Raw genomic sequence first — 23,518 nt, forward strand, 5'->3', positions numbered from 1 at the left:
CAGCTGTCAAACAGCTCCATTTCCTGCTTCCAGACACAGTGTGCTACGCATTACTGGCAGGGCCAGTGTTCGATATCTTAGAGTCCAAGCAGAATTGTAGCCAGGTTTTAACATCAGGAGGAGCAGACCTTTTGTAAAACAGGTGTTGGTGCAAGGCTGCAGGCGCCATTTCACTCAAAATCTCTTTGGGGTAGCGGTTGCTCCCCTTCCACCCCACCTAGCTACACTTCTAGGCCCAAGGCAGAATTCAGGAGGGGGTTTAAACCCAGCAGTGGGCTGTGACTCCTTCACCTTCAGACAGGCCTCTGTGGCATGACAAGTGTCCTGATTACATAACATGAAATGGAAAAGCAGCTGAAGCCTCGGGCACAAATGATCTGCGAAGGAGCAGCACGCCTTACAACGACTGAGCACTGATCACATGATAAGCCACAGTAAGGAACATAAGTACATAAGTATTGCCATACTGGGACAGACCAAAGGTCCATCAAGCCCAGCATCTTCTTACTAACAGTGGCCAATCCAGGTCAGAAACTCAAAGAGTAGCAACATTCCATGTAGAACCCCCAAAAATAGCAAGATTCTGGAATCCTAAAGAGTAACAAGATTCCATGTAGAACCCCAAGTACATAAGTATTGCCACACTGGGAAAGACCAAAGGTCCATCAAGCCCAGCATCCTGTTTCCAACATTGGCCAATCCTGGTCACAAGTACCTGGCAAGATCCCAAAACAGCTCTTCTTCCTTGTATATCATCTTCCAAAAACTCACAAAGATCCTTACATGAGACAGCAGCACTGCAAAAAAGCTCAAAGACTCCTGAGAAATTAGAAAGTCTTCGGATAGAAGGCAGCGTCTTATTGTGGATTAAAAACTGGTTAAAAGATAAAAAACAGAGAGTAGGGTTAAATGGTCAGTATTCTCAATGGAGAAGGGTAGTTAGTGGGGCTCCCCAGGGGTCTGTGCTTGGACTGCTGCTTTTTAACATATTTATAAATGACCTAGAGATGGGAGTAACTAGTGAGGTATTTAAATTTGCTGATGACACAAAGTTATTCAAAGTTGTTAAATCACAAAAGTATTGTGAAAAATTACAAGAGGACATTACGAGACTACGAGACTGGGCATCCAAACGGCAGATGACATTTAATATAAGCAAGTGCAAAGTGATGTATATAGGAAAGAGGAACCTGAACTATAGTTACGTGATGCAGGGTTCCACATTAGGAATCACCGCCTAGGTAAAGGATTTAGGTGTCATCATTGATGATACCTTGAAACCCTCTGTTCAGTGTGTGGTGGTGGCTAAGAAATCAAGTAGAATGTTAGGAATTATTAGGAAAGGAATGGAAAACAAAAATGAATACAGCATAAATGAACGAAGAGAGACCTTGGGAAAGACAGTGGCACCCTAAGACATTCAGGGTACAAATACAGCTGAAGAGAGTACACAGGGAGAGACTGCAAACTGATACATTCAAGGAACGAATACATTTACTACTAATAATCATTTCTATAGTGCTACTAGAGATTTGCAGCACTGTACACATTACATGCAGGTACTTTCTCTGTCCCTAGTGGGCTCACAATCTAAGCTTTTTGTACCTGGGGCAATGCTCCCATATGAGGAAAGGCTAAAAAGGTTAGGGCTCTTCTGCTTGGAAAAGAGACAGCTGAGGGTGGATATGATTGAGATCTACAAAATACTGAGTGGTGTAGAATGAGTAGAAGTGAATCCATTTTTCACTCTTTCAAAACGTATAAAGACCAGGGGACACTCAATGAAATTACATGGAAATACTTTTAAAACAAATAGGAAGAAATATTTTTTCACTCAAAGAATAGTTAAGCTCTGGAACTCGCAGCTGGAGGATGTGGTAACAGCTGGTAGCATATCTGGCCTTAAAAAAGGTTGGACTAGGTCCTGGAGGAAAAGTCCATAATCTGTTATTGAGACGGAAATGGGGGAAGCCACTGCTTGCCCTGGGATTGGTAGCATGGAAAGTTGCTACTCTTTGGGGTTCTACATGGAATCTTGTTACTCTTTAGGATTACAGAATCTTGCCATTCTTTGGGGTTCTACATGGAATGTTGCTACTAATTGGGTTTCTGCCAGGTACATGGAATGTTGCTGCTCTGTGGGGTTCTACATGGAATCTTGTTACTCTTTAGGATTCCAGAATCTTGCTATTCTTTGAAGTTCTACATGGAATGTTGCTACTCATTGGGGTTCTACATGGTATCTTGTTACTCTTTAGGATTCCAGAATCTTGCTATTCTTTGTGGTTCTACACGGAATGTTGCTACTCTTTGGGGTTCTACATGGATTCCAGAATCTTGCTATTCTTTGGGGTTCTACACGGAATGTTGCTACTCGTTGGGGTTCTGCATGGAATCTTGTTACTCTTTAGGATTCCAGAATCTTGCTATTCTTTGTAGTTCTACGTGGAATGTTGCTACTCTTTGGGGTTCTACATGGAATCTTGTTACTCTTTAGGATTCCAGAATCTTGCTAATCTTTGCGGTTCTACGTGGAATGTTGCTACTGTTTGGGGTTCTACATGGAATGTTGCTACTAATTGGGTTTCTGCCAGGTACTTGTGATCTGGATTGGCCATATTTGGAAGCAGGATACTGGGTTAGATGGACCATTGGTCTGACCCGGTATGGTATTCTTATGTTCTTAGGTTGGGTTTGTGCTTGTGGTGTAGGACACACACTCTCTGAACTATAAGCAGCAGAAGCGTGAGCATTTTATCCATAGACATTAACCAACCTCTTATGGAATGAGGGGTTAAATTTCCAGGTTGAGTGTACATGCACGTTCATAGAATACTACCATCCACGCAGATAAGTGTGCACTTATGCACGTAAATAGCATCGCACCGCATCGCTATTCAGTGCGTAATTGTTAGAGGGACGTTCACAGGAGAGGAGCACAGGCGGGCCAAAAGGGGGCAAAACGTATGCATCCAACTTCTAGTTTTGCACATAACTGTGGCATTTAGACACGATTATTTACGAGAGTCATAGACTTTCGGACCTGTTCACACCTGATGCACATTTACACTTCTGCACACGCAACTGTCCTTACGCAACAGGCTCGCCACTCGCTGTATTCAGAAGTCTAAATGGAGGCCCCTGTTCTCAAATTGCCTCCTCAGCGGGTAACTGCGTAACATACGTGGTAACATAGTAGATGACGGCAGAAAAAGACCTGCATGGTCCATCCAGTCTGCCCAACAAGATAAACTCATATGTGCTACTTTTTGTGTATACCTTACCTTGATTTGTATCTGCCATTTTCAGGGCACAGACCGTAGAAGTCTGCCCAGCACTACCCCACCTCCCAACCACCAGCCCCGTCTCCCACCACCGGCTCTGCCACCCAATCTCGGCTAAGCTTCTGAGGATCCATTCCTTCTGAAAAGGATTCCTTTATGTTTATCCCATGCACGTCTGAATTCGTAACAGGGTACATTGGCCTGAACACTGACTTCCAGCAGCACAGAAATGCTCTCACACAAATTTACACCTGATTTGAAAGTGTGTAATGCGGTCAAGTAATCTCCGCATCCGCATCACAACTTCACCCAGCTCCACCTCCGGAACATATTTACTTTATACACACATGTATACCCGTGTACAATTTTACAGGATCCCATTCTCATGTGTACAACATGCTTTTCACATGGTAAAAGCTCTATCAAATTATCCCCCCCTCCCCCTTGAGAACAAGCCTCCCCAGATTGAAGGAGAAGGGTCAGCTGGAGGTCCTGCCTCCCTGAGTCCAACCTGACCTGAACCAGGCAGAGTCATCTGTGCGCCTAATGGTGACGGAGCCGGAGGGGGAATTTATCAATCAGCTGCAGCCAACCGTAGCCAGAGCCAGGCCCAGGTCCTTCGAGTAACACATGCACTAGAGAAACCATTACAGAAATACAGGAAACATTTTGTAACAATACTGGCTTTTGTTATTGATGGACCTTCTAGTGCTCATGACAGCAGCTGGTTCTAGGACATGAGAGTGACTGTCCCTGCCAGCCCAGATCACAAATCCAGAGCCAATCCAACCAAGGACTTGATTTTGCCTGAGGAAAGCGGATTTGAGCGATGCAGGCTGGCATTCACAGGGAAAGCACAAAGGCTGGGAAGCTTTCTACATCCACTAGCCAGAGAATGAATAACATACAGCCTAATGGGAAAGAGGGAGCCGTCTGGCCACTGCTAGCCTTCCCCCCTCTCCTCCCTGTACACCCTTACCTGGAAGCAGCTGAAGAGCCAGAGGAGGGACAGAAGTCTGCAGCTGGCAGCCTCCATCAGCAGGTGAGGGCATGGACTGCTAATGGTCTGCCCTCCACTGTAGCATCAGGGCAGGGAAAGAAAGCGCTCCAGAGCAGGCAGTCTTCGGCTCCTGCCTTGCAGAGGGGCGTTGGTATAATCCAGTTGCTCTGACAGCATGGGATCCCTTCCCATCATTTTCTCTCTCAGCCTAGCCCCCCTCCCTGTCCCTTCCCTCTCTGTCTCTTGTATCTCCTGATAGCACCACCCTCTGCTTCCTCCCATAACTACAGCCTGCTGACGCTCTGTCAGGGGATGTGGCACCTCCATAAAGAATGCCCTGTCCTTCATTAAATGGAGAAAGTGCTTCTCTAAATGCTGTTTTTTTTTGTACAGATGAGGTTAGAGGGATTTCATGCTTCTAGTTTCTGTGCTGCTGCTCCTGTTCTCTGGGATGCCTAAGCTTCTGAATTGAGACAGATTTCAGATTATTGTGTTATTCCTGGAAGCCTTTTAGAGATGTTTCCCAGTTTCAGCTGTAGCTCCTTTATGTACCCAGTGCATTAAACAAGATGTGAGGATTAATCATTTCAGTTATGCTAGTGACATGTTGAAGGGTTTATTTTGGTATTTTCCTTTTCTGTTCTTATTGTTAAATGTATGTATATTATTGTTATCTGCCTAGGATTTTAGCTAAAATAAAGTGTCAGACTGATGTACCTGCTCCAGCCCTGTCTATAGTCTCCTTACTGGCATTTACACAATCAGGAGACCCCCCTATAGCATCCATACAACCACACAGAGCCCGGCACTGTTCCCTCGAAAACGAAGGCGCCTGATGGGGTCAGAGCTGGGGTAACAGAGCACCCCAGCTGCCAAAGCACAGAGCATATGTAGTGTTTAGTCTAGAAAAGCAACATATACCCTTCTGTGCCTTTCTAATTCAATTGTCATGTACTATAGATATTGAGCATGCGAAAGATGAAAGGTCTGATTGATGTGTGAGGTGTTTACTCCATTTATTTCTTGATGTTGATGTTTGGGGTGAGCATGATAACTTTATGATACCATTATGAATTTGGTTTCTATAGGGGTCATTCTATGAAGAAGGCACCGACGGGCACATAACTGACAAAATATAAACGTGGGTAAATAGCAGAAATCCAGCTCCCTGCTATTCTACCACTGTGTGCATATTGTCTACAACACAGAGTTTACAGGTGGGGGTCTCACGTGCAGAATGCGTGTAACTCTGTGGCTGGTGTTAGGCGCTTTCACGCCTACAGACCCAATGACTTTAGTGTTTAATTTCCTTTATACAATAGGTTCCGATTAGGCATCCTGTAGGTACCCCTTTGTGGAACTTTCTCCCTGAGGAAGCTTCAAGCAAACCATGAGCCACATTGGTCTCCATCCACTCATTTCAGTACTTTCATGCTGCATGCACTTGTCAGCGAAAAGAAGATAAATCTTTAATTACTGATCCTGTTAAATATTGAATGATATCTTCAAGAATAATACAGGAAGTTCTTTCCTGGGTAAAGTTCTTCCTTCTCTTATGAAACCAGTTCACTTCTAATGATTATTGATTTTAAAATCAGATGTCCAAGACATTACTTTTTTTTTTTCAAAATGTTTTAAAACTAAAAATCCATGAGTGTCATTGAGCCTGCTTGTCTAGAATCCCCTTCACATTCAACTTAAGGGTACACAGTGCACCATCACAGGTCTCAACCCCCCCCCCCCCCCCCAAAAAAAAAAAAAACTCCATACCAAGGCGAAACAGGAAACCCTGTCGAGAGATGTTAGAGTCGGTTGGATAAAGGTATTAGCTGGTAAAGAGCATGTTCAAGGTGGACCTGATGATTGGCCAATGGAAGACTCAGTAATTGAACTGAACTGTTCCTTTTCCACAGGGTTTAAGCCACTTTTTTGGGGATAATGTTAAACATATGGAGCTACATTATTTTTGTGTGAAGTTTTTTTTAGACCTGTGATGGTGTGCCATGTACACTTAAGTTGAATGAGAAAGTGATTTTTTCAGCAGGCTGAGGTCGTTTTTTCTCCACTATAATATCATTTTTTTGTTTGTGTTTGTACTGGGTATGGGGGTATTGTCCATGAATGACTAACCTGTGAATTTACAAGAATTCTTTTTGTGATCTTCATGGTAATTGAAATCACCCATCATTATATTTCTTCATCTGTCTTCTTCAGCATTAGAACAAGCCCCATGCAGAGGTGGGTTTCCCCTTAATCAGAGCCCCTTTACTGACCTGTGGGGAAGGGAGGAAGCATCCCAGGAAGGAGTAGGTGGAAGGGACATCCGGAGAGTGAGGAGGAGGGGTGTGCAGACAGGGATTAAACACCTCCTCGCCCCCCTCTCCCCCGTCACTATGGCCACTTTGGGATTTGCAAGAAAGGGTTAAGCAGAGGAGTGTGGTAGCCGTGTTAGTCCACTCTTAAGGTTATCAATAGAAATCAAACAAAATAAAACATGGAAAAGAAAATAAGATGATACCTTTTTTATTGGACATAATACATTTCTTGATTAGCTTTCGAAGGTTGCCCTTCTTCGTCAGATCGGAAATAAGCAAATGTGCTAGCTGACAGTGTATATAAGTGAAAACAGTCTGACAGGGTGGGAGGATGGGGGTGGGTCGGAGGTATGCATGGGGACATCAAAGCATATCATTGATATTCTAACAGGATGGGTGTGGATAGGTGAGGAGTGGGGTGATCAACAGAGAAATACAGCTTTATGGTTTATAATGGGCTAGGAACCCCAGATCCTTGTTAAGTCCTTTCTGTTGGGTATTAAAATATTCAATCATTCTGACTTCAAAGGTCTTACGTTCTTGTATGGTTTTAAAGGGTTACAACCTCCACCGATTTAACTTATTTGAACAAGTTTTCAGTAAAGATTTCATTTTGGAATCCCATCAGCTGTATGTCTGTGACTGTCTGCATCACAGGTCTCACAGCCTGGGTTATGAAGGTAAACTCTTTCCTCCACTGAAAAATTCGTGCTAGGGTTTATGAGTCAGGACTATGAAAGACACACACTATGGAGATTAGCACAGAGTGTAAAGGGTGTCCATGCAAAATGTGTGTGCCGTGAGATTCAGCCTTTGCAGTTCCGAGTAGGAGAGTGGGACCACACATTAGCTCAAGGTCTAATTGGGGTGCCTGGTCTTGTGGGGGGGGGGGGGGGGGGGGCTCACTGGGGTGCCTGTTCCTGTCATGGTGGTCCTATGGGGGGGGGGGGGCAGGGCTAAGCCAGCATCTTCTGAGGGAAAGAGCCCATCCCCCTCCCTTGCAGAGTTTGCTGCATAGGCGTGCAGTCATTTGCTCAGTACGCGTTTACCTCCTCCCGGACAGTTCAGTTTAGTGCTCGGTTCTCTGGGGTTAGACGTGATATCTGTAATCAGGGACGGACTGGCGAGGTGATACTGTCTGGGAGTACAGGGGAGGAAGAGACCATGCACCAGTCCTGCTGGTCGTTGTACTGAAACATGGGCGTCTTTTAGGGTTTATTTGCTGAGTCCGACTTGTGCACGGATTTGCTGCAGTCAGAGCTGCCCCTCCTGCCCCACTCCCCCAGGAGGACGGGATCGAAGGAGCCCAGAGAGCCGGCCGGGACTGGAGCCCAGGTGAGTGCATGTAGGGAAAGAGGATCAGCACAGGGGGTAGTGATTTTTTTTTTTTTTTAAATCCTGCTGGATTTCTGACTGTTGCAGGCAGAAGCTCTTGGCTCCCTCCCCCGCAGACTCTCGTCTCAAACAGTATAAACAGGTTCCCTTCGCGTTAGCCTGTGCTGCGGCCGTCCGCCCCGGGCGTTTCCCCTTTAGCAGGGGCAAAATACTGTCAAGATTTCAACGTTGGCGCTTTCTACCTGTGTCTGTTCTTCCGTGAGATTTGGAGACAAACACATGTGTTTTCTCTTCTCTCCTTGTCTCCTTATTCAACTCTTCTTCCTGATTGCGCCTTCATCTTTTACTATTTTTAACACTTTCTTTAAATTGAGGGGGGGGGGGGGGGGGGGCAAAAAGCTATATATAAAAAATAACTTAGTCCTTTTCACTTCTGCTCTCCACCTGTCTGTGCTGTGATCATGCTTTACCTGTATCAGTCTGTGCTGTGATCATGCTTTACCTGTATCAGTGTGACGCCTGCATAGCGTTCTGATGGAGATGGACTCTTCACCTGTCTGTGCTGTGATCATGCTTTACCTGTATCAGTGTGATGCCTGCATAGCGTTCTGATGGAGATGGACTCTTCACCTGTCTGTGCTGTGTTCATGCTTTACCTGTATCAGTCTGTGCTGTGATCATGCTTTACCTGTATCAGTGTGACGCCTGCATAGCGTTCTGATGGAGATGGACTCTTCACCTGTCTGTGCTGTGATCATGCTTTACCTGTATCAGTGTGATGCCTGCATAGCGTTCTGATGGAGATGGACTCTTCACCTGTCTGTGCTGTGTTCATGCTTTACCTGTATCAGTCTGTGCTGTGATCATGCTTTACCTGTATCAGTGTGATGCCTGCATAGCGTTCTGATGGAGATGGACTCTTCACCTGTCTGTGCTGTGTTCATGCTTTACCTGTATCAGTCTGTGCTGTGATCATGCTTTACCTGTATCAGTGTGACGCCTGCATAGCGTTCTGATGGAGATGGACTCTTCACCTGTCTGTGCTGTGATCATGCTTTACCTGTATCAGTGTGATGCCTGCATAGCGTTCTGATGGAGATGGACTCTTCACCTGTCTGTGCTGTGTTCATGCTTTACCTGTATCAGTCTGTGCTGTGATCATGCTTTACATGTATCATTGTGACGCCTGCACAGAGTTCTGATGGAGATCCACTGTTGATGCAAAATGTGTACATTCTCAAGGGATGTCTGTAGGGTGATTTGGGCAAGGAGTGTGAGATTCTGGACCAGACACTTAGTTTCAAGAGTATTTGAGCAGGTATCATAAGCTGATGACAGAAAAAGGCTAATTGGCCAGTCCAGTCTGCCCCATGACTCCTGTCTGCACTGCAAGGACATAACCCAGCTAGCTTGACTGTAGGACATTGTGCTTTTAAGGCAGTGGACAAGGGTTCTATGGGCTTTGTCTGGAAATTCTAGGGGGCAAGCACAGCGTTCTCTGGGCTACCTGGGGCAGGGACTATGGCGCGATTTGCATAGAATAGCAATACTAATGACTACTGAGCTAGGGTTTTCAGCTCCTGTTTTTGGCATTTCTCTTGCTAAATAGAGTTCAGGGCAATGTGATCCGGAGCCAGATGATACCCTAGGTGTAACTTTGCTAAAGTGTCAGGGGTTTATGATCTGGGTCCTCCTGTCTTTCCTTAGCAGGCCTGCAGATCACCATGAAGAGGTAAAGCTGGACCCTGCCCTGAATTCAGGGTGCCCTTTGCTGGAGACAATGGCCAAGAGTGCAGAGGTGAAGCTCGCAGTGTTTGGCCGAGCCGGCGTAGGGAAGTCCGGTAAGTCCTGTCTTCTCACCTTTCTTCCCAGCTGTGTGTGGCATATAGTGAGTGTTCCTGGTTTCTGGAGACCCTTTACTGTGTTTATTTATTTATTTCTTGCATTTGTATCCCACATTTTCCCACCTCTTTGCAGCCTCAATGTGGCTTACAATATGTCATGAGTAGTGACAATGCACGAGAAAGTATACATTTAGTAATAACAGAAGGATTTTGGGTAACATGATAATGATAGAACATGATAGTATTTTTCAGCAAGCATAGTAAGAGATGTATAAGAATTATATAAGAAAATATACATTTAGTAATAGCGAAAGGATCTTGGGTAGTGTGATGATGAGAAAACATGTTAATATTTTGTCAGGTAGATATTGTGGAGGCAGTTCTGGATACGTGTGCAGGAGTTAATATTTGTTGATCGTTGTTGTATGCCTTGTTGAAGAGATGAGTCTTCAGCAGAATTCGGAAGTTAGCTAGTTCATAGATCGTTTTTAAATTGCACGGCAGCGCATTCCAGAATTGTGTGCTCAGGTAGGAAAAGGTTGACGCATGAGTTAGTTTGTATTTGAGACCTTTGCAGTTTGGGAAGTGAAGATTAAGGAATGTGCGGGATGATTTTTTAGCATTCCTGGGTGGTAGGTCTGTCAGGTCTGACATGTAGGCTGGTGCGTCTCCGTGAATAATTTTATGAACTAGGGTGCATATTTTGAACGTAATATGTTCGTTGAGTGGGAGCCAGTGCATCCTTTTTTGTAAGGGTTTGGCACTTTCTTATTTTGTTTTACCGAATATGAGTCTAGCTGCAGTGTTCTGAGCTGTCTGAAGTTTCTTGATTATTTGCTCTTTGCAGCCAGCGTAGAGTGCATTGCAGTAATCTAGGTGGCTGAGTACCATTGATTGTACCAGGTTGCGGAAGACGCTTATGCCATGAGCCCCCTTTAAGCTGTTTTTAATGAGGATCTCCAGCACGATCTCTTCATAAAGGCAGTTAATAAATCCCAATAAATAAATAAATCCAACAGCAAACAAGCCACATCTGCTCACTCAGGGCCCCCTTTACTGACCCATGGTCTTCATTCACAGTTCCACAGTTTTCCTCTCGATTTCATAGTCTCCAGCGGACCCAGGTGTCACTTCCCTCCAGAACTCAGGACACACCCTAATTCCCTAAAACATTGTGCACCCACATGTGCAACTAGTGCACAGATTTGTGTGAGTTATAAAATCGGGCCAGTTGGACGCGTAACTTAATATAATAATCAGCTGAGAAGTGCTGTTAATAACAGGCTGTGATTTGCTTTGGCATCAGTCAGCATTTCTGCACTTGCTGTGTTTAGTTGAGTTTTTGCAGCTTTTCAGGGGATGTGGACTTGGGAGGGGCAGAAGTGGGTCAGGGGTGTGTCAGGCACTTCTGTAGTATTTATGTGTCTAACTGCATTTCCCCCAGCCATGTAAATGTGGACTTATGCTAATACTCTAATATTATACAATTCACGCTTAGCATGCATCGTAAGAACATAAGAATAGCCATACTGGGTCAGGACCAATGGTCCATCTAGCCCAATATCCTGCTTCCAAAACTTGCCAATCCAGGTCAAGTGTCTGGCAGAAACCCAAATAGTGGAAACATTCCATGCTACCAATCCCAGGGCAAGCAGTTGCTTCCCCATGTCTGTCTCAATACCAGACTATGGACTTTTCCTCCAGGAGTTTGTCCAAACCTTTTTTTTAAACCCAGATATGCTAACCGCTGTTACTACATCCCCATACCTAGCTTTAGGTGACCTATAGAGCATTACCCCCTAGGTGTCCCTACCTGCCCTGTCATCGATGGTGCCTCCAGAGCAACCCCCCAGGCTAGAAGACAAGCTAATCACTGGAACTAAAGACAGTTTCTCATGTAACGATGGCCTTGCACAGGTGCTGTTGGAACAGATCAGTTCTGTTTCAACTAAGGATTTACATGCACTGCAGCCTGGCATGTCCTCCCCCCCCCAAAAAAAAAAAAAAAAAATTCTGCAGACACGAGGGGGGAGATCTTAGTTTCTTCATAATTTATAACAGGATGTTAAAACTATGAGAAGTGGAGAGCTTGATTTTCTGTTGTCGAGAGATGTGCTGCTGGAACCTCTATTTATAGAAATGCTCAGATGGTGTATGTTTGTTTATTTATTTATTGGGATTTACTAACCACCTCTATGAAGAAATTCACCCAAGGCAACGAACAGCATATACAGCTTGACATAAACTTTAATTTTGTTAACAGCTTGTGAAATGATCAGACATAAGCAGAGACACAATCGATGAGGTAAACTTGGAGATGGAGGAATGAATACTAGAAAAAAGACTAACATGGTACAGTATCATAAATGTTCACAATTAAACAGCACAGTAGAACAATCATAAAACAGAAATATAATACATCAGTAGAATACAAATTAATAGGTAGCATAAAAGAACATTTATTTAACAGAGACCTGATACTCACAATGTCAGCACAATACAAAGGCAGGGCCGCTGAGGGGGGGGGGGGGCAAAATTCCCCCTGGCCGGGCCTCCAAGGGGGGCCCGGTGCTGGGGTCAGGCCGCCGGCGATTCAGTCCCCGGTCTCACCTGCCTGCCTCCACGGCTCCTGGCCCCCTTCATTCAAAGCGGCAGTCGCAGATCGCCTCTCTTCTGGCCTTCCCTCCCTGGGTCCCGCCCTCGCGGAAACCGGAAGTTACATCAGACGAGGGCGGGACACAGGGCGGGAAGGCCAGAAAAGATGCAATCTGCGACTGCCGCTTTGAATGAAGGGGGCCCGGAGCCATGGAGGCAGGCAGGTGAGACCGTGGACTGCAGCGGCGGGGGGAGTGACGGGGAGCGGCGGAGGCGGGGCAGTGGGGGGGCATATGCAGGTGGCCTTGCACCAGGCCTGGCCTAGTCTCTCGGCGGTCCTGTACAAAGGAAACATGTTAATGGGCAGTTAGAACAATCAAATAATAGATATGGTACTCATAATTTAGCATTTATAACCCGCTTTACCGACAAGTTCTAAGCGGTTTACATTTACAGTATGTTATCAAAAGATTAGCTAACATTAATTAGTAATAACTTACAGTGGAACTGTTCAGTATACAGTAAATAATGTTGCATTACATCTCACTATTTCTGGGATAAGCAGTATAAAATGTTTTGTACATTTTTGTGATCTTGCTGGGTATTTGTGACCTGGATTGGCCACTATTGGAAACAGGATGCTGGGCTCGATGGACCTTTGGTCTTTCCCAGTATGGCAATACTTATGTACTTATTAACTAACTAGACATAGTTGAACATAATTGGTAGCATGAAATGTTACTACTAATTGGGTTTCTGCCATGTACTTATGACCTGGATTGGTCACTGTTGGAAGCAGAATACTGGGCTAGATGGACCAATGGTCTGACCCAGTATGGATGGTCTGACCCAGTATGGCTGTTCTTATGAGATACGGCGACCAGAATTGAATGCAATACTCAAAGGTTTGATCGCACCATGTAGTGATACAGAGGCATTATAATATTCTTGGTCTTATTTTGCATCCCTTTCCTAATAATTCCTAGCATCCTGTTTGCTTTTTTGGCCACTGCCGCACACATTCATTTACTGAACAAGGTACGAGGAACTGGTCTAAGTGACCGGGTGCACAGACTGTGGGGCCAGATTCTGGAAATGGCACCAAATGGGGAAAAATCTGGGTCTAGGCTATTCCAGTCCAGGGCTTAGTGCAGATTCCCTGCCCTTACGCCTGCTGAAACCTGCTGCAAATTGGGTGCATAAAACTACAGGTAAATTGTGGGAACACCCACCCATGCCCCTCCCATGTCCACATCCCTTTTTGAGTTGCTTGTGAGACAATTTAGGCACAGAGTTACAGAATAGCGCACAGACAGATCCAATTAATTTCAAGGATTGTGACCAGCTTGTTAAGTAATTAGTTTGCACATGGCTCTGGGCTCTGCATCCAAATTTGGGGCTGGTCTTTATCTGTCAAGCTAGTCCAGGTGTGGAGTGAGTGAATAATCAGTCACCATGTGTGTTAAAGGCTTGAGAGAAGAGCCAGGCTTTCACCTGCTTCCTGAAGTAGAGGTAGTCTCCAGTTAGACGTAGTCCCTCTGGGAGTAAATTCCAGAGCGTGGGGGCTACTCCTGAGAAGGCTCGCTGGTGGATATCATACCATGCAATTTATTTTGGTGAGAGTACAGATAGTGACGCTCCTTGAGAGGACCCTACAGGTGTTGAAATTGCTCCTACATTTGGTAAAAAAGATCAGGGTACTGGTAGGGACCTTTCCAATGCTTGCAAGCTATGACTAATGCTCTGATCGGTACTGCTGTAGTCTGAAGCAATAAATTCGTACAGGTCTGGATGCAGATTTGAGAATTGGGAAAAACTTGAAAATACAAAATGCAATTAGAAATGTAATTTTACAATTCTTTATGTAATGGCATTACTCAATGTAAGGGTTAAGTGTCTGGAAACTGCTTCAAAAATCAGTGTTACAATGAAATCTTTAGAGCCTGGTTTGCCTTTGAAAATGGCTTCCATGGATGGTTTTCCTCTCCCAAGTTAAGGGACGACACAGAAGCATTTGGTGATGATACTGTACATAGGAGAGGTGCTGAGGGGAAGTGCAGGACATTGGATGGGTGTCTGGGAATGAGTGACAACTGCTAGGGTACAGATACCATGCACAGAAGAGGTGCTGAGGGGGGGGGGGGGGGTGCAGGGCAGTGGATGAGTGTCTGGGAATAAGAGAGGCACCAGGGTACAGATTTTGTGCCAAGGGGAGCTGCAGGGTCTAGGGCAGGTACCCAGTGCATATAGGACAGGCAGGCGGCGGAGATGCAGGGCGTAGGAAGAGGGTCTGTCTGAGATGATGCAGATTCTGTGGGGTGGGTCTCACTGATGATGACCTCCTGACAGAAGGCTCAGATCAGTCTGAGAGTTTTATTATCTGTTCTTCAATATTTCAGTTTAATAAACAATAATAAGTATCCCTCTAGCTCCAAGTGTGGGAAGGCGTCTTACTCCACTGCCTGTCTTACTCCACTGCCTGTAAATCCAGGCAGTGGAGTCTTACTCCACTGGATGTAAATCCTGAACATGGAGCTTTGGGGTCAATCGAATCATGTGCTAAAGTACATTTGATGTCACTTTTTTTGGAAATGATACGCTTTGACTCCTCTGAGTATTTCAGGGAACATTTGCCCTTCAAGTGTCCTTCCATCAAGGAAGAGATTGAATGAAAATGACTTGGGTGTGGAGTCCTTGGATTGCCACTGTGTCTGGCATCTGCAGTTTCACCGGCTGCTGCAGGTTTTGTGTTTTGATGGGGAACGGTATGGAAGGTCATTGTCAGGGGCGTGAGGCCTCTCTCCTAAATGCAGAGGCCTCCCATTACAGTGACCATAAAGAGGTAATGCCTGCAGTGTGTCTGAACCACAGGGACAGCCAGATTGAGAATCAGATTATAAATCAATTGTTAGTTAGACAAATCAGTGTTTCGACTGTAGCTCTACTACTACTTAACATTTCTAGAGCGCTACTAGGGTTACGCAGCGCTGTACAGATTAACATAAATTGACATAAAGGACAGTCCCTGCTCCAAGGAGCTTACAATCTAAAGGGCGAAATGTCAAGTAGGGGCAGTCCAGAACCTGGAAAGGGGTCTGGATTATATACCTGAGCACAGGTTTAGAAAGAAGAGTAATTACCCGGAAAGAAGGGGGACTAAGTACTCCCATGCCTAGGAAGAGCTGCCAAAAAAGAGTGAGTAATCTTTTTTGTTTTTAGATGAAGAGCTGCGTTAGCAATAAGACCTAGGGGGGAGGGGGTGTGGTCTGAGCCAAATCCTTTTCTCTCCTTCCCACTCTAGTCACCCTCCTTATACATCATAGCATTCTACCCTCCACCCCTCACTGTTCTTCCAGGCTCTACAGCAGACTATGGGGGGGGGGGGGGGGGGGAGGAGAGGAATTCCCTGCCCGCTCTCCACACATCAGCATCCCAGCCAGGTCCCAGGAAAGGAGGGAGACACAGCTATACTGGCAGACCCTGGGTATAGCGGGGCTGTGTAGCTGACAGACCCTGGGTATAGTGGGGTGGTGTAGCTGGTAAACTCTGGGTATAGCAGGCTGTAGAAAGACTCCTGGCCAAGGACTGGAACTACAGCAGCTGGATGGGGTCATGAAAACTAATGAAGGCTGGTGCAGCAGTAGGGGTAATACAGACCACTTCCAACTTCCAGAGTGAGTAGCTGGAAGGGGTACGAAGGAAACCTCACAGCTGAAAGACAATCTTTTCCAGAGAGACCTCACATCCCCTATGAGTTAATCCCCTTTTGCTTCTGGCTCTCTTCCTGGCATTTTTCAGAGCGTCATCATGGAGATTCTTTCTCCTACACCGTCATGCAGCCGTCTCCCAGCAGCAGAAAGCAGAAAGCGAGCCGTGGGCGTAAGAATGAAAAGGGGGAGGTGAGAGGAGGAAGGCAGAGAGTGAAGCATTCAGAAAAGTTTGTGTTCTGATGGTACAGGTGCAGAGGAGACTGATGCAGCACTGGAATACCGGTAGAAATAATGATCAGCATGAGTGGGAATCAGTACATGGTACAGTCTGATGCAGCACCAGAATACTGGTACAATAGTGTCACGAAATGCCTAGCCACTCGCCTGGGGCTAACCCTGCAGCCACTTAGGGGGTCTGCCCTCAGCACTGCTCAGGTCCACCTGCACCTGGGCATGTGCTCTATACTAGCACCCTCCTCCCATCAATTGGGGCCCAACCACCTCTAGGTGAGTCTCCCAGTGGTCCCACAGTTCCTAGAAAGCACTCACAGACCCAACACATAAACCACCAAGATTCTTAGTCAGTCCAGACAAGCAGAGTCAATAAACTAAAAAAGTTTTATTGACATAAAAATATTGAACAGTGAACCATAAACACAGATTTAACAAAAACAGCACATAATAACAGGTAACTGAATATAGATCAATATTAAAATTATCTAAATGTTTAGTCACTGCCTGGATAGTGCCTGGGGAGTATAGGAAATATAGCTGCTCACAGGTTACAGAATATAACTGCTCACAGGGTCTCAGTAAAGAGATCTTTCTTTCTCCTCTTCCTAGCTGAGACTGGGGAAAAAGTCAGTACATCCTGACTGAATTTGAGCTCCTGGGCCAATCAGAGCCCAGAACAACATTTTTTGAAACTAGCTGGCCATATCACTGTAGGTTACTTCCTCTCTGTGTTAAACTAAAGAAGGAACACTAATTTTTTTCTGTGACAGCTTTAAACATAAACACGCATCACTTGCTGGCCAAACTAGAGAAAAACACTTTATGAAATATTCTTATAATTCTCATGCTGGAAAATTCACCATTTCGCCACAAATAGTGATCAGCATGATTGGAAGTCAATACATGGTACAGTTGGATGCAGCACTGGAGTACCAGTACAATAGTGATCGGCATGAGCGGGAGTCAGAACATGGTACAGTCTGATGTAGAACACTGATATTTCCCTCGATGGAGCTGTCTCCAGGCTGGGGAGCTACTGGTTATAAACCAGGCTAGTCTAGCATCTCCACATGTTTAGACGAAGCTGAATGTGTAGCAGAGAAGGTGGACAGGCTGCTGAATGTTGGACAGTTCTCTTGAATGTATACCCTTTTCTCCTGATGTTAATGTGACCATTTTGTTCTTTCCACAGCACTTGTAGTGAGGTTTCTCACCAAACGTTTCATCTGGGAGTATGACCCTACACTGGGTAGGTCTGCTTCTCTTTGTGCACTCTCTGCTACGAATCAGGGGCGTATCTGTAATGGGGCCACGGGGGCCAGGGCCCCCATAGATTTGGCCCTGGACCCCCCTACCGACGGCCCTCGGAACCCCCCTCCCGCCGCCTACCTTTGTTGACTCGTCTCTGACGTCCTGCACGTACACAATGTGCAGGACGTGTGCAGGACGTCAGAGTCAGACTCAGAAAGAAGAAAACAAACGAACGAAGGACGACAGCTTCGGCTGGCGGGGGTTGGGGTCCCCCGCCAGCACAGGTAAGCGACAGCAGGCGGGGGGTCACAAGGGTCGTCAGGCGGGCGGGCAACAGTTGTTGGAGGTGGTTCTGGCGGTGGCGGCGGGGGGAGGGGTGGCGGCAATGGCAGCGGAGGGCAGGGGCGGGATCACGGGGGGGCTAAAATGTGCCTCCTCACCTCGGCTCTGGACCCCCCTACCGGCGAAGTCCAGATACGCCCCTGCTATGAATGATATATTGATAGAAATGTAAATACTCGAACATCAGTTCTTGTACCACACGGGGCTGGTACAGGGGATCTGTGTATCTTTGGTGTGTCCTATCATTAATTTCAGATGATGACACTTATTTTTGTGTCTCGAATACATGCTTGGCCTTTGTCTGTTAAATTTTAATTGGGATTTAGAAATATGTAACATATAGTAACGTGGAGGGGCATAATCGAATGGCGCTGGCCATCTATTTGGCCGGCGCCGTAAAGCGGCACCCCAACTGTTTAATCGAAAAAAGATAGCCGGCTATCTTTTGTTTTGATAATACGGTTGGAGCCGGCCAAATGTCAGCATTTGGGCCAGCTTTAGAGATGGCCAGCATCGGTTTCTGGCGATAATGGAAACTAATGCCAGCGATCTCAAACCCGGCCAAATCCAAGGGATTTGGTCGTGGGAGGAGCCAGCATTTGTAGTGCACTGGTCCCCCTCACATGCCAGGACACCAACCGGGCACCCTAGGGGGCACGGCAGTGGACTTCAAAAATTGTTCCTAAATGCATAGTTCCTTTACCTTGGGTGCTGAGCCCCCCAAAACCCACTCCCCACAACTCTACACCACTACCATAGCCCTTAGGGGTGAAGGGGGGGCACCTACATGTGGGTACAGTGGGTTTTGGGGGGGGGATTGGAGGACTCCCATTTACTACCACAAGTGTAACAGGTTGGGGGGGGCCTGGGTCCACCTGCCTGAAGTGCACTGCACCCACAAAAATCTGCTCCAGGGACCTGCATACTGCTGTCAGGGAGCTGGGTATGACATTTCAGGCTGGCATAGAGGCTGGCAAAAAATTGTTAAAACATTTTTTTTGGGGGTGGGAGGGGGTTGATGACCACTGGGGAAGTAAGGGGAGGTGATCCCCGATTCCCTCCGGTGGTCATCTGGTCAGTTGGGACACTTTTTTGAGGCTTGGTCCTAAAACTACTACTACTACTATTTAGCATTTCTATAGCCAGCGAAATGCTAATCAGAGTCGGCCATCTTTTTTCCATTATCGGCCAAAGCCGGCCATCTCACAACCATGCCCCCGTCCCACTTTCCATACCCTTCCAAAATGCCCCCTCTAACTTTGGCCGGCTCTGCGACGGAAAGCAGTTGGAGCCGGCCAAAATCTCGGCTTTCCATTATACCGATTTGGCTGGGTTCAGGAGATGGCCGGCCATCTCCCGATTTGTGTCGGAAGATGGCCGGCGATCTCTTTCGAAAATAAGCAGGAGAGTAACATAGTAAAGGACGGCAGATAAAGACCTGTACAGTCCATCCAGTCTGCCCAAAAAGATAAACCCATTTTACATGGTATGTGATACTGGGGCATAATCGAACGGGGCGCCCAAGTTGTCATGAGGCCCTGTAAAGGGGCGGTGCAACCCGTATTATTGAAACAAGATGGGCGGTTGGAGGTAACCATCAACTTTCCTTAAGGAAGGGAGAAACTTGATCAGCTAATCTGAGGTTGTAAAGGAGGCGAATGGTCATGTTCTGAATGAATTGAAATCTTTTGAGTGAAAACTGCCAAGTACCGTTACAGAGAACATTGCAGTAATCTAAGGCCAAGGCATGAATTAATGTAAGCAATGTGTCCCTATCAAGCAAAGGTCTGATCTGGCACATTGCACAAATACAAGCTTTACCCATCTATTCTATGGTTTACTTTTGGGGTAAATTGATGATCAGCAATCAATATTGCTGCACAGTTTTCAGGACTTAGCAAATAAGCACCGCTACGCTGGGAAAAGACCCAAGGTCCATCAAGCCCAGCACTCTGTCTCCAACAGCGGCCAATCCAGGCCCCAAGAAGCTGGCAAAAACCCAAAATTTGATAACGATCAATGGACTTTTCCTTCAGGAATCTATCCAGACCCCCTTTAAACTCAGCAAGGCCAGCTGCCATCACTACCTTCTCCGGCAATGAGTTCCAGAGTCTAACTATGCGCCGAGTAAAGAAACTTTCTCCGATTTGTTTTAAACCTACCACATTCTAATTTCATCTTGTGTCCCCTGGTTCTATTATTAGAAAGTGTAAACAAATGCTCTACCCCACTCATTATTTTGTACACCTCTATCAGCTTAAGTCAATGAGCAATTCATTAGAGGCAGTCATTCAGCAGTTGCAGATTGATAGCATTAGGGTCTACATGGCAGATTAATTGAATATCTTTAACAATGAAAAATGACTTACTCCTAATGATAGTTAAGCTTTGGAACTCACTGCTGGAGGATGTGATAATGGTGGTTAGTGTATCTGGGTTAAAAAAGGTTTGGACAAGTTCCTGGAGGAAAAGTCCTTAGTCTGTTATTGAGATGGATATGGGGAAAGCACTACTTGCTCTGGGATTGGTATCGTGCAACGTTGCTTCTAATTGGGTTTCTGCCAGGTACTTGTGACCTGGATTGGTCACTGTTATAAACAGATGGACTAGATGGACCATTGGTCTGACCCAATATGTCTATTCTTATGTTCTTATGAGTCTCCTGTTCCGGGTCCCAGAAGTGGGTCCCCCAGCACATTCTCAGTCCACAGACTTTCTGCTTCATAGGTATCTCTTTATGCTCTGGATTAAGTCACAGAACAATTTTTAAAAAATTGTTTCACAGCGATCTCATAAGTTTATGTTTTTCCTAGAGTCAACATATCGTCATCAAGCAACAATCGATGATGAGGTTGTTTCCATGGAGATTCTGGACACCGCTGGTCAGGTCAGTAAGGACAGTTTTTCTGTGCAGTAAACTTTGAGTTGCTCTCTTTAGGTCCTTCACATCCAGCGCAAATGAGAGAACCATCAATACCTGACCATCTGTCCTTATTCCTTCATCATGAAACAATCACCCAGGGCTTCGCTCCTTACTTCTTTCCTTCCAGCTTTCACTGTGGATTCACTCCTTCCACAGGGGAGCTTTGTCTTCATTTTTCTTTTGTTCCAAGTATAAGAATATAAAGTGAATCTTGCTAAGTCAGATCAAGGTTCATCAAGCCCAGCATCCTGCCTCCGACAGTGGTCTCTATGGGTCTCTCCTTCCACTGTTTTCTCTCCCTTCCAGCATTTTCCACGTTCTTTTGCTGCCTGCTTCTCTTTCTAGGTCTGGACCTGCTGGCAGCTTCTGTGCCTTTGTCCAGCCCAGGTGATGGCTCTGCTGTGGGTCCACTCCATCTGGCTCTCCCCGCTTCTTTGCCCAGTCCCAGTGCTAGGTATCAGTTGATGAAGATTTGGCACCTGGACAACCTGCAGCTTGGGATTTTTTCCAACCCTGTCTCTTTTCTCTCATCTCCTACATCATTTCTCTCATAACACAGCAAACACTGTCAGCATTAAAGACATATTATTTTACACTGTAAATGCGACTTTTATCTTGTTGCAGTGAGTTCTCAGGGTAGCCAGTGACGTTCCCAGGAATTTTGAACAGGGGGTGTGTCTCATGCTGCCACTTCCTCCCCCCCCCCCCCCCCAGCACCTTAAAATCACCTCCGGTCTTTGCCCAGGCACCTGCAGGGGCACTCATAGACTGCCTGCGGCCTGCACTGGGTCTTTCTCTCTGAACTGTCCCGCCGCTTCTGGCACAACTTCCTGTTTTCTGAAAGATGGGACGGTTCAGAGAGAAAGCCCCGGTGTAGGCTGCGGACAGCCTATGAGTGCCGCTTTAGCAGCCCGGGCAAAGACGGGAGGTGATTTTAAGGCACGTAGGGAGGGAGGGGAAGGGAGAGATGCAGTGGGAGAAAGAAGGGAGGGTCTGACATGAAGTGTGTACACAACACATGCACCTTGAGTGGATTTGCCACTGATTCATGCCAAGAAGCTTGGAAGTGACTTTTTCCCTTCTCTCCTTTGTCCTTCCCCTTTTTACCCTCTTCTCATTCCTCTCCTGTAACAGGACGATCCTCTTCAGTGGGAAAGTCACGTGCGCTGGGGAGAAGGTTTCCTTCTTGTGTATGATATCACCGACCGTGGCAGTTTTGAGGAAGTACTGTCCCTGAAAAACTTGCTAGATGAGATTAAAAAGCCTAAGAATGTCACATTGATGCTAATGGGGAACAAAGCAGACCTGGAGCATTCTCGGCAAGTCAGCACAGAGGAGGGAGAGAAGCTGGCTGTGGACCTGGCCTGCGCATTCTACGAGTGCTCTGCCTGCACTGGCGAAGGGAGCATCAGCGAGGCTTTTTATGAACTCTGTCGCGAGGTACGGCGCCGAAGGATGATTCAGGGCAAAACACGGAGACGCAGCTCCACCACCCACGTCAAACAGGCCATCAACAAAATGCTCACCAAAATTAGCAGTTAAAAGTGCCGTTCTGTGCTAATTTTGTGGGCCCACACTCTTAACTATTATTGGACGGCAGGTCTACCATTGCATGCTGCAGAACATACATGTAAAATCAGCAACATGTACTGCAGACCATCTTGCTAAAGTTCAGTTCACACTGCAGCCTGCACTGTAATGCACTACTGTGCACTGCAGAACTGTCTGGAACAGCATCACTGCACACTGCAGCCTGCACTGTAATAGCATCACTTGCATTGCCTTTCTTCCTGTTAACAGCCTCAACGCCCACCGCAAGCCTCAATCTACCAGCGCCACCTGATACTTTGACTATTACTGTACATATCACAGCTCACTACACACCAGACTGAAGATCCTATTGTAACAATATCATTGCGCTCTATGGTCATACTATAGCTATATTAACAGGGACAGGCTGGACTAGGCTGGAGCCATTCTTCCCCACTGCATGCTGGGAATTTTGAGCCTTATCAATCGTATGAGCAATCAATCAGATAAACAGATTTCCAGATGCCATTCCCTCCTGGCAGGATTGCTAAAGGGCCCACAGACTGCAATCTGGCTTACATCAATAGTAACCAAAAGTCATTGCCATCTAAAAGCAGTTCGGTGGTCTACGTGAAATAAATGAGTCTGCTTTCCATTTACCAAGTTTGTGTTTATAACTTCAATAAAAGATTGGTTCCTGGTTGTTGGTGATGTTTCAAAGGGCCTCTGAGAAACTGTATCTGTTTGGGGATGAGATAGAAATCTTAATATGAAGTCCTAGGTGAAAGCTAACAGTGTGCCCGGTTGCATCGAGACAAGCGTCACCAGTATTACCTTTGCACAGTGTACTAGTAAAATGCTTACTGGGGTACGGGGAAGCAGTTCAGACTCAACCCCACCCAGGGAAGCTTCAGGAATTCAGAATGTGCGTAGGCTTCACTGACGGTTCTGGTTAGAGAATGACACGGTTAACGGTCATTCGTGGTAACGGTAACATTCTAAAAAAAAAAAAAATTACCGTGGATGTGGGAACGAAACTAAGCCTTGTTCCTATGGTTAAAAAAAATCCTTTCCTCCCCACAGGTGTCACTCAAGGAGGTATTGGAGTCACTTACATTTTCCTGCAGCCAGCCGGAAGCAATTCACACAGGCCAG

General features: G+C 46.1%; 2 protein-coding genes across 6 annotated transcripts in view; one reads left to right on the forward strand and one right to left on the reverse strand.

Moving 5' to 3' along the window:
- PTPRO (protein tyrosine phosphatase receptor type O) overlaps window positions 1-4,411 on the reverse strand; it is a 64,727-nt gene extending 60,316 nt beyond the window's left edge. For all 4 annotated transcript variants that reach the window (XM_030215265.1, XM_030215263.1, XM_030215264.1 and 1 more), the window contains exon 1: window positions 4,264-4,411. In XM_030215265.1, coding sequence (XP_030071125.1) covers window positions 4,264-4,320 — 57 coding nt within the window. In that variant the 5' untranslated portion in view covers window positions 4,321-4,411. The remainder of the gene's footprint in view (window positions 1-4,263) is intronic.
- Window positions 4,412-7,667: 3,256 nt separating this feature from the next.
- RERG (RAS like estrogen regulated growth inhibitor) lies at window positions 7,668-23,201 on the forward strand. Of its 2 annotated transcripts, none has more exons than XM_030214702.1 (5): window positions 7,668-7,934; window positions 9,642-9,775; window positions 17,510-17,566; window positions 20,724-20,797; window positions 21,968-23,201. In XM_030214702.1, the coding sequence occupies exons 2-5, from the start codon at window positions 9,715-9,717 to the stop codon at window positions 22,373-22,375; spliced, it is 600 nt and encodes a 199-aa protein (XP_030070562.1). In that variant the 5' UTR covers window positions 7,668-7,934; window positions 9,642-9,714; the 3' UTR covers window positions 22,376-23,201. The 2 variants fall into 2 exon arrangements, with proteins under 2 accessions (XP_030070562.1, XP_030070564.1); XM_030214704.1 differs by having other exon boundaries at window positions 9,645-9,775.
- Window positions 23,202-23,518: the final 317 nt, after the last annotated feature.

Source organism: Microcaecilia unicolor, chromosome 9 (assembly GCF_901765095.1).
Source record: "Microcaecilia unicolor chromosome 9, aMicUni1.1, whole genome shotgun sequence".
NCBI classification, from domain to species: domain Eukaryota; kingdom Metazoa; phylum Chordata; class Amphibia; order Gymnophiona; family Siphonopidae; genus Microcaecilia; species Microcaecilia unicolor.

Bases quoted from the DNA above. Each gene is read 5' to 3' on its own strand.
- RERG (XM_030214702.1), top strand. From the start codon at position 9,715: ATGGCCAAGAGTGCAGAGGTGAAGCTCGCAGTGTTTGGCCGAGCCGGC. The intron at 9,776-17,509 runs GTAAGTCCTGTC...TTCTTTCCACAG, and splicing joins AGCCGGCGTAGGGAAGTCCG to CACTTGTAGTGAGGTTTCTC. The intron at 20,798-21,967 runs GTCAGTAAGGAC...CTCCTGTAACAG, and splicing joins TTCTGGACACCGCTGGTCAG to GACGATCCTCTTCAGTGGGA.